This window comes from Euprymna scolopes, chromosome 9 (genome assembly GCF_053919585.1).
Source record: "Euprymna scolopes isolate OS-2025 chromosome 9, ASM5391958v1, whole genome shotgun sequence".
Lineage (NCBI taxonomy): Eukaryota > Metazoa > Mollusca > Cephalopoda > Sepiida > Sepiolidae > Euprymna > Euprymna scolopes.
The window spans coordinates 65,540,507-65,552,503 of record NC_136490.1 but is presented as its reverse complement, the minus strand read 5'-3'; the positions used below and the strand labels follow the sequence as shown (position 1 = coordinate 65,552,503).

Genomic DNA, 11,997 nt, shown 5'->3' with positions numbered 1-11,997 from the left:
GGTAAATATGTTCTTAAAAAGGGGTTTGTCTTTTTATGGTTGTCTCCATCAACAATACATTTATGTATTCAGATCTAGTCGATATTTCTCCGTGATAAATGTGATCTTTCACGACGATCATTAATATTTGTCTCAAAAACCAAAATTCTGCACTATTAATGCGTTTCTGCATTTTGGGGTTATGTCCTAGCTTTTGCACCCATATAACAAGACATAGCAAACATACGTATTAAGAATGGATTGTCTAGTCTTGAGTAAGATGGTATTGCGCATAATACTGAGAACTTTTAAAAATGCTCGTTTGCTCTGAGTTACACGCGATCATGTATAACACCGCAGTCGTCCTGTATATGTAATTCATAATTCAAGGTACCTGGATTTTGTGTTAAATTGCGGTAAATAAGGATCAAAATTGTTTTCCTATTAAAGTGAACTATTTTAGAAAATACGTGATTCGAATTTTCGATTCATCTCTAAACAGTGAACATGCCTTAGCTTAATTAAGCTTTCATTAACTTAACAATATGAACTACTAAATTGAGATCTCACTTTCCAAAATAAATAAAGACTGGTGTATATTTGCATTGTTGCTTCTTTTTATTCAATTGAACAATGAAGTTTGAAGGCAAAATGAAGTGTTTCTATAAACACAGAAATGTCATGAAAATTATGTCAGATATGCTTGTTTTGCACCTAAACACATTTGGTAAAACTTCTTTTTTTATTTCTTTACGTTGAATTGTTTATTCGATAATTGTCACACACATACATACACATATATTATATATATATATATATATATATATATATATATATATATATATATAAACAAAAATTAAATCATGACATTTCAAAAATATTATTATTTGAATCAACAAACGCTAAAAAGTAGGTTTTCCTTAATAATTTATGAAGTTTCAGAAGTATAGTTTTCTTTACAGAAGAAATGCATTAGATAGTTACTCGTGAGTATAACAATTAAAGTCTTTGAAATTATTCATTTTGAAACACAGCTTCTATGCATTAGTTGTCATAATATTGACTATATATATATATATATCTCAATAATATAAAAGCAAAATTGTGTGTGTTTGTGCGTGTGCATTTTTTTTTTGTTTGTCCACCAAAGGCTAGGGGGGCGCATGGAGATGTCACTATATATTACAACTTTTTCTATACTCTCTAGATTATAATATGTCCGATTTACGAAACGAGATCATCTGCATCTTTTATAATGTTACAAAATTCATCCTGTGATTTCATTTTCCATACTATTATGGCGTGATGTTTGACTTGTAAAACCACACGTTCTCGTTCTTTTAACCATCTGCTTTTATAAACGTGTATTCCCTGCCCTCATAGCGGCGTGGTAAGTTATCATGATAATCGCCACAAGGCTTCGGTTTCGAGCCTAACTCCTTCCCAAAATATTCTTCCTTCTTTTCTATCGGGCTACGCCGGTCACCCTCGCTAATATATATATATATATATATATATATGTATATATATATATATATATATTTATTATTATTATTATTATTATTATAAAAATGGATAAAATCCGACGATATGAAATATAAAATGTAGGCCGAGAGGAACCTAGAGGCTCGACGTTTCGCATAAGAATGGTAAAACGTTAAGCTTCTAGGTTTCTCCATTTTAAATAATGTATTATCTCCTATCTTCAGCCGCGGATCGAACTTACAACCATCACGGTGATAGTCTGCAGCTCTAACCAATGGACTAAATCGGTACCCGAAAATGATTCATCAAATGCCTATTAGATAAACATCTGCCCTACGCTTAACAGTGCTCAAGCTAATAGTTTGTTTGTAAGCTAACAGATAGCGGGATTCTCGTAATCGTTTAACTAAGCAGCGGGTGAAATACATCTACGGCAATGCTCAACACAAAGCTGGGGGGGGAGATTTGATATAGTCCTCCATATATATATATATATATATATATATATATATAATTCAGTATTATTTAATATCAGGAAACATGGAATGTAGGCCATTTCTGGAAATTCGTATATCATGTATACGTTGAATTTGGTCCGTGGGTTTTGAATTGTTTAACTGGTTGAGCAATCATCATCAACACTAACGATTCCCAAAAAACATGCTACACACGCGTATGAAGATGTTAATCATATTCATTGTAATATTTCAGTGAATAAAGACTAAGGCGGGCACTTTAAAAGTATTATAATTAGGCTGTCAAAGATAAGTGTTTCACGCATAGTTCCGTGCTGTTAAATACAGTTTTCTATATGCTTTTATATGTGTTTGCTTTGTTAGCCATTAATAAATCTTTTGTTTTAACGGAGCTTGTTTATCAGCCGTATCGCTCTAAGCGTTTAGGCAGAAGTTAAAATGCTAACGGCTTTACATTTAGTGACCAAATATCAATGCATAATTTTGAGCTTTAAATTGATACAGTATGTATGAGAAGGTTCAATTATATCATATTATCTTTGTGTTCGATATTTGGCAGATGGTGCTGTGAGGAGAAGCATGCGATGGGTTTCACTCACGCAAATTAATCGCTTGACATCTTCAATGTGCAGACAATCTATTATATAGAATTCTATGATATACGTTCTCTCAGTCAAACATCAAAGGACTTTTCTCCCTCTCGTTATCATATACAAGTACTCGTGGTACAAGTAACTGTCTCTCACCATCTGTAAAGATTTTGTCAATGTGTCGACGTATTCGTTTCTTCTCAGCATCAAAACACAAGTTATACGGCTATAGGGCTTGGCCTGCCACCGACAACGTAAACATCTGCATAATTTAGTACAACAATTACAGACATAAAGAATATATACACCCATTACGTACATTATATACACCCCTCAATGTTATACAAAATCCCTCGACAATACAACAGTCTGGCAAAATCTCAGCATCGAACGCCTATCTTTACTATTTAAATTATGACTCAGAAAATATCACAAGACTGAAATAGAGGAAAGAGAGAGCAATAGATAAGAATACAGACTACGAATTTTGCAGATTAACTTATTGATATTGTAAAATCATTGGTAAAATAGATGAAAGCCCCAGTGAAATGCGATGTTCAAATTAAGAGTTGCGATTCAACATTGAATCATAAAAAAGGGCTGATATGTTGTGAAACGAAGAATTACATCGAAACTTTAAATGAAATAAACATTTGTATCAGAGAAGCAACAGCCTCAAGATTCAAGCAGGAAAAATGTAAAATGTGCGGAAGTCGAGAACCATTACGTCGGAAAAGAAAACATTTTGTGCATTTGCCGTACTTAAGTACTGCTTTTTACATTACTAAAGTGGTTTCTCTGAGAATTATTTAAACACACACACACATGCATGTATGTATGAGTGGGTGTGTCTGCGTGTGTAACTACATATGTAATAAATATATGTATATATGAATGCAAATATGGATTTGTATATATAAATGTATTTATTCATACGTATATAAATATATACGTATGTATTTATGAATATATATATATATATCTGAGAAGGCAGTGCATATATATACACACAAACATATATATATATATATATATATATATATATATATATATATATATATATATATAATATTTGCGTACATGCAGATATTTACAGACAAGCGCAACCGCACAAATCAACCATCTGAAACCATATACATTAGCCAATAGAAAACTATCAAAATATATATATATATATATATATATATATATATATATATATATGGGTACTAGTGCACTTATTGATTTGTGCTGAAATAATAAAGTTATTATTTAAAAAGCCATTCTTTACATGGGGAGCGGAGGGTGTTTTGTACCTATTCTATACTTTAACCTTACAATTGAATTAAAAAAACATATCATAAAACTATAATTAAACTTAGAAATAAGATTTATAAAATAGCGCGGATCAGTAAGTGCACTAGCATCTATATATATATATATATATATATATATATATATATATGTGTGTGTGTGTGTGTGTGTGTGTGTGTATGTATATATGCATTAGTGTTTTGTTGAGTTCACGTTTATGCAGTACTACGTTACTACAGACACACACACACATATGGGTGTGTGTGTGTGTGTGTGTGTGTACGTGTGCCCATATGGACATATATAATATAGAACTCTGTCCCCATGGGTATATATGATTGTGAAACTCTGCGAAGCTTTCTGGCTTGAAGCTTGTCATTGATGGTCGACGATTCCATGTTTAAAAGTGTATTGACGGGTGAATTCATATATATATATATATATATATATATATATATATATATATATATATATATATATTCGTGACTCAGAGTTTATGTAATGAGGCGGAGAGTTTTATGTTGTGGGTTCGATTCTTGCTGGTGTTATTATATATTTTTAGCTCCTCATTATATATTAGGATTAATATAATAATCGAAAAATAATATCCTCTATGACAATAAATACGTAATATGCATGAATTAAAATATCATATTTACGCGTTACTTACGACCGATTTACGCCAGGCAATCTGCTAGTATATATATATATATATATATATATATATATATATATATATATAAATATATATATATATATATATATATATATATATATATATCGTGTCCCAAAAGAAGCTGATCGTTTTAAAAAATGTCATAACTTTCTTAATTTTTTTTATATTTTTCTTTTATTCTTTCAGATCATCTAGAGTAACCCTTCCAACGTCATATTGAATCGTACTCTACCGAGGAGCGGATATTTTTCGTAGAATCGTATTTTTGCTTGAATGAGTCACTATCAGAAACTCAAAGAGAATCTCCACGAAACTTAAGCACAAGAAATTACCCTACTCCCAATGCAATAAAAGCTCTGGTGGCTCAATTTTATGACCAAGGGTCTGTATATGACATCCCTAAATCTGGTAGAACCGTACGGCAAAAAGTGATGAGAATCTACAGAGATTAGCAGAGAGTGCGGCCGAGGATCCATCAACACCAGTCAGGAGATTGTCAAATTGAGGTTTCTTGATCATCTTTGCAAAGAATGTTTCATGAAGAGGGCAAATCTCCATATAAAATTCAGTTGGTGGAAGAGCTTCAGCCAAGCGATGCGGAAAAAAGGCTGGAATAGGCCATGCAATTCCAAGATTTAGCCAATGTTGATCCAAACTTTCTTAAAAACCTCATTATGTCTGATGAAGCCTATTTTCATCAGAATGGGTTCATAAATAAGCAAAATTGCAGGATTTGGGGACCATAAAATCCCCATGTAAGAACATAACGTTAATTACACCCTAAAAATGTACAGTGTGGTGTGGAGTTACGGCGTATGAAGTAATCGGACCTTACTTTTTTTGAAAATGAACAAGGAGAGACTGTAATTGTGACAGAAGCTCGGTACCGCCAGATGCTTGAAGATTTTGTTCGACCTTGGGTACAAAACAAACCACCAATGGTGTTCTAGCAGGACGGTGCAACGACGCATACGGCACGAGAAACATTAAATCTGCTCCAGGACATATTCTGCAACCGAATAATTTCTCGTGGCTGTAAGATAAATTGTACACAAAATATAAATATATATATATATATATATAGTTTAAATATATATAGCTTAAATATATATATATATATATACATATGGTTTAATAGTTTATAGTTTAATATACAATACAATATTTATAATATTATTTATAATATATAACATATGGCATAATAGTTTATATATCGTTTAATATAGATTATATGTATTTAAATATACATATATATATATACATATATATATTTGGTGGATTGATTGTTGATATTTCTTCTGATAAGTTAAGAGCATAATAGATTCAATAATTGATATAATTATTAAGTGATTGATTTTGCGCTACGAAACAGACACTGTCAAGAACTGTAAGAATCAATTGATGTAAAGGAATAAAATATAAAATTGTCAACATCATGTATTTTGGAATATAAATTTGTCATTCTTTCTCTCTCTCTCTCTCTCTCTCTCTCTCTCTCTCTCTCTCTCTCTCTGTATATATATATATATATATATATGTGTGTGTGTGTGTGTGTGTGTGTGTGCGTGTTTTCGACCACATACTTTCTATGCAATAGCTTCGCAATGCCTTCAGAATGTTTGTTCCAATTAATATTGTCCGTGAATGTTAAGCTGGGATTTTGAAGCATGTGTGTGTTATTTGTCATTGCAACCAGTGGTTGAGAAAGGAAGTTTTTTTTGTAGTTGTACAAAGAGAACAGCTTAGTGCTCGATGCATAAATGTTGCAATCATCTATCTGAAGGTTGTTTTCTAGGTTTTCAATCATTGCTTTGTGTCGTTCACTTTCCTGGGCAGAGTTGTTTAATCGTTGAAATTAAGAGTCGAGTTGGACGCAGAGCACACTGAAATAGATTAGCATTTACCAAAGAAGATATCCAAGACGAAACAAATAAGAGGAACTATACCCACGTTTAGATAAAGAATACCCATATAATTTACATGTGTTATGTTAATTAGTAAACGAAAGAGTAAAGCTAATAGTAAAATAATGTAAACTCTGGCCTAAGCAATCAACTAAAAAGAATTTCACCCAAATAGTAATTTTCGTTAAATCGATTCAGTAAAGAAATTACTGAAAAAAAAAAGGTTTTAGCTAATGTGGCGCCACGGATGCCTTCTGATATAAACAAACTAACCAGATTTAAATTGAATGCCTAATAGGTTTCATTTATTCTAGTGTATATATATATATATATATATATATATACATATACATATATTAATGTACATATGTGGATAATGTTACACATAGATAGCAAGACTCGATTAGTCTGAGTGTGTCAACCAGAAGCCACCGAAGGCCGACCCGAGAGCAGATATGTTCTCTAGCCAGGATTCCCTTATTTGACAACCATTATGTGAATATACTTCTCCTAATACACTTCTTATTGATATACCTTTGTTTGTTGAGTCTTCATTTGTATTGCCTTATACGTTATTTGTTTCAAGCTGCAAACATAACAGTTGGCGACGAAGATGAATGTCAAACATAACACACACACACATATATATATATATATATGTATATATATATAATATGTATATATATATATATATAAGTTTATTTTTATAATTCCATAAATAAATGATAAAAAGAAGTAAAACTTTTAGAAATTGTGTTATTAAACGTGCAAAGTAAAACCAATTCTGTTATTTTTATCTGTTTAATTTCGTTAATTTTTTATTCTTTATATTTCAATATTTTTCTTTCTTATTGTATTTCAATAAATCGCTTCAAAATAGAAAGACTGAAGAACAATAAAGTGAAGGAACTGATTTGTCTTTTCACCGTTTTCGTAGTGCTACACAGGTAATTAGGAAGTATGTTATCTGATAATAACGGGAATTTTTAATGCTACACACGAATATCAATATATCTCAAATAAAGATCAAGTATTATCACTGCGGTAGATAAAAAATATGGATTATATAGATAATATCAAATGTATAGTCGTACGGGCAGGCAAATTGGAAACACAAATATATTAAAACATGGAGAGACAAATGGTTAGATAGATATATTGATAAATAGAAGGTTATTGTAACAATATAAAATTCTATAAAAACAGACGGAAGATATGCTGAAAAAAAAACAACTACAAAAAAGCCAAAATAAACCGAGGTATCTCTGTTAGTTTTATTCATCTTAATATATAAACAAGGTTTCATTCTCACAATTTAAGTCTACACAAATATCTAATGGCATTTCCCGGCTTTAAACAGATTTTGATACAATCACAAAGCCTTGTAAATATTGTTAATGGCCTTTCATGGGTTCCTCTGGAAGGAATTTCTTTTTTAGGGAGAAAAAAACATCATGTAATGAGTAAATGCTTTCATCCAGCGATAGACACAAAGAAAGATCCCCATGATAGAAAAAGACTGAGAACGTTATGCAATTATGTATAATAAAGCTGTGCGAATATATATATATATATATATATATATATGTATACATATATATAATGAATATATATACATATATATTGCATATATAAATATATATATATATATACTGCATATATATACTATATATATGTGTGTATATATATATGTACGTGTGTTTCTGTCTCTTTATTATTCTTTATCAGTGTTTTTTTTCTTTATATATATATATACATATATATATATATATGTTAGATGTATGTTAGCGAGTATATATATATATATATATATATATATATATATATATATATATACATATATATATATATATATATATATATATACGCATAACTTCATGTAGTGGTATCTCGTTTCACTGTTAAATTTGATTATTTACTACAAACCATTCAAAAGACCTAACGTTGTCAGAAACAGCACAGTACGCTTCAACACTCTAAACATGAAATAATGTTGTCTTTTGAATTGACCCGACAATTACCAGCAGGATTCATGTTGTTTTTTTTTCTAACAGTTATAGAAGTAATACATTATGCATAGTAAAACAACGTCATCTGGACATTTTGCTTGCTTACTATATTTTTAGAACAAACATTTTGGACAAATAACAACCAACTTAATTCGAGTAAATCCTAACAGAATTGCCACGAGGCAACCTGCACTAACACTATGTTCAATATTTTTTAACTGACATTATCTTACATCTGCATCTGCGTTTTAATACATGCTATTATGTCCATAAATATGTAGAGAGAATGTCAACATATGTTTGGCTTTTCCAACCACGTTACGCCAAACTGACTTTCAGAGTATGTAAATATTTTCGCAATCTGTCAAACTACTGAAGAGGTGTTGATAGTTTTTCTGTACCCTGTATGTTATTGACATGAAAATTGCTCGAATGAACTTTGATATGGTGTTCTCCTTGTAAGATATCCACAGCAGGTCCTTGTTCTATTATCACAGCTGGAAAGAATTTCTAGTCTTTTATAGTCTAGTAATATTTGACGACCTTTTCGAGAATAAAGTCTCTTTGTAATATGCTTTAATTACTTCTCTCTGCAAACCATGACAAATTCACGTTCTCAACAGATTCGTTTAATAAACCCCATCATAAATTATTATATATTAGACATGCTATCTATCATAGAATGGTTTTAGTTTTGAGATGTGCGGACATATTATCATTAATAAAAATAATAATCAGCTCCGTATTATTTAAATTGGACTGTTGGTTTTCTGTGCTGAAAATGGGATTGGCTACCTACAAAATTCAATTAGATCTCTTCTATGTAAGTTTCGAGTGTAATAGATGTTAAAGATGTATCCCCACTCTTGCGTTCTGAGCCAACCTGACCATGAAATGCCAACGGGGTTATTCAGCATATTTTAATTAGGCTTGGGAGTTCTTCTTTATGTGAACTGGGTTGATTCCTCAACCTCCTGACATTGCGTCACAGATTCTAGTGGTGGGGAGCAAGCAAAATAAAATGTTCATGCCAATGTATCCTCACGAAACAAACTGATCAAATTAAAACAAAGCGATTACATAAAAAAGCGTAGATAGGCTATAATAACCAAAATTACAATAGACTCAAATGATACCAAGAGAAACGTATATGCTGTAAAAAAAAAGCCAAACCAAACCAAAATTTTAAAAACGAATAGAGATGCTTTAAAAAGTTGACCAAATTTGAAGTGTACGTAAATGACACAAAGGCGCTATATACACATAAACCTGAATGGCAAAAAACGAGTCGACATGCATACATAATTGATGAATCAAGTTAAATGGAAATCATAAAAAGGGATCTACAAAGAGGTAAATCAATAAGTATCGATAGATGTCGAATAGCTAATATTAACGGTCAGAAAAATATATTCATGTCGTGTTTTTTTGTAAACATTATTAATTTATATTATTTTTATCTCAATATTTATTTACTCGTCTGTATTTCCAGTGTAGCAAAAAACATTATCATCGTAAACATAATTTAAAGATAAACGAATTATCTCCCTTTATATATTTATCAGTTAAACATATTTCAAACTATTTCCTATTCAAAAATTTTCAAGAATAACATGTCTGTCGGTTTACAGTTTCAAATTGGCTATTTTATTTCAAAATTTTGAAAAAAATCACGTTGAGAGGAGACTGTAAGTTTCTTTATTATAGTTTTCTTTTACAATTTCAAAAAACCTGCAAATGATTTGACATCGGTTTGTTTATAATTTATATAAAATTATTTAAAAAAAACAATGTGTCGTGTGTTAAAGTTTCATTGAAAAAAATCAATTCTTTTTAGCGTTGAAAGGTTAATAAATGAAATGCTATTTTTTAATCCATTTGTTTTATCTTATTTTTTTATTCAATTTATTTATAATGTGTTTTTAAAATCTTCAACGGCCGTAGAATTTTCACGGGTTCTGCTAGTTAATAGTAAAGATGATGATTTTTTTAATGACAATTCGAGTTTAACTTTTAGATAAACACGACATCGGGTTGAATTCGCTGATTATTTAGATTTGATTCGCCCTTATTTGTTTTATCTTATTTGTCATTCAATTTATTTATAATGCGTTTAAAAAATTTTAAATGACCGTGGTATTTCCACGGATGCTACTAGTTAAATATTATTAGACGATCCATCTTTTGAATGAAAATTCGAGTTTCGCCTTCAGATAAACACTACATCAGAGTGAATTCGCTGACTATTTCGATTTGATTAAATCAATTTTTATAAAACTGACACGTTTCAAGCGTGTTTTTCTATAAATTGCATAACACTCAATGGAAATTAATTTTGATAAATCTATGGGGAAATGAACGTAGAACAATTTTTCACCCATGCAGGATTTTTTCTCGCACATTTCATTGGCAGCAACCTTTTAATATTACTGGTTGATGTATCATAAAAAGAAAAAAACAGAAACCAAAGCTGAATTACATAAACATATTCCAGGTTCATTCAAACAGACACAGTAAGTCTAAACTCACCCCTGTGCCAGACTTGCTCTTACGATGAGGCATTCAAATAACCATATTAGTTGTGATGATTCTTACGTAAAAGAAAAAAAAACATTTTTTATCTTAAGTAGTTAAAATCCGGCTTTCATAGAACCCTGTTTTTTTTTTGTCCGAGCGACGTTTGTTTTGTATTTTTTAATTATAAAATATATTATCTATTTCTTGTTTCTTTGCTTGTTTGTAAATGATTGAATTTATTCTCATTAATGTACGGATTCTTATGAAGTTCAATATCATTATGTTCCTTATGTTACAAATGTGTTTGTTTATTTCTATGTGTATTCGTCTTCTTTGCCTATTATGATGTCCGCCTTGTCTTCTCATTCGTCATTGTTTCCGGCCAGCACTCCCTCTCCCTAGTGTGTCTTTATAGATTTATTGTAATCGTATTTTGCTTACATATATTTAATACCCTTTTTCTATTTCTCTAATAACCCAATTTATTTATTTTCCTTATCACAAACCTTATCTGTTTTCAATTCGTAATAAACCTTTTTCAGTCCTTTTGATTTTTTTTTACTTTCAACGTAATACTTTCCTGGACCTTTCCCATCATTCCTCTTGTAAGACATCTTTCTTTTCTTAACTTATTTTCCGGTTTTAAAATTTTATGTCAACAATTATTTCTTTATTCTCGCAATTTTTTAAATTTTTATTTAACGTTTTTTTTCGAAGCTAACGCCGGTAGATTTCCCCTCAACCCAATGGACCCTCTCTCTCCCTCCCTCTTTTTCACTCTCATTCTCTCTCTTTCTCTTTCTCTATCACTCTTTCTATCTATTTTTCTCTCCAGTGTCAAGATTATTGTTCCATCTTCCTCGCCTCCCTATGCCTTCCCTAAGAGCCAATTATAATATTTTGCTATCAAATCTCTTCCCGTCTCCGCTTTTCATGTATCCCTTGTTTTGTGTTCTTATTTATTCCTACTTCGTATCAAAAGAGTTTTATTACAAGCGCGCTAAATGTTATTTTAGATTTCTGAACCAATGTAAGTTTGAATAAAGCAACCGAAAAGTATAATCAAAG

General features: G+C 30.7%; 1 protein-coding gene across 1 annotated transcript in view; it reads right to left on the bottom strand.

Annotated features, from left to right (window-relative positions):
• Positions 1-4,898: 4,898 nt before the first annotated feature.
• Positions 4,899-11,997, bottom strand: part of LOC145284579 (SCAN domain-containing protein 3-like) — a 74,504-nt gene continuing 67,405 nt past the window's right edge. Inside the window, exon 2 of the mRNA XM_080133493.1 lies at positions 4,899-5,107. Within this exon, the coding sequence (XP_079989619.1) occupies positions 4,899-5,107 (209 nt within the window). The remainder of the gene's footprint in view (positions 5,108-11,997) is intronic.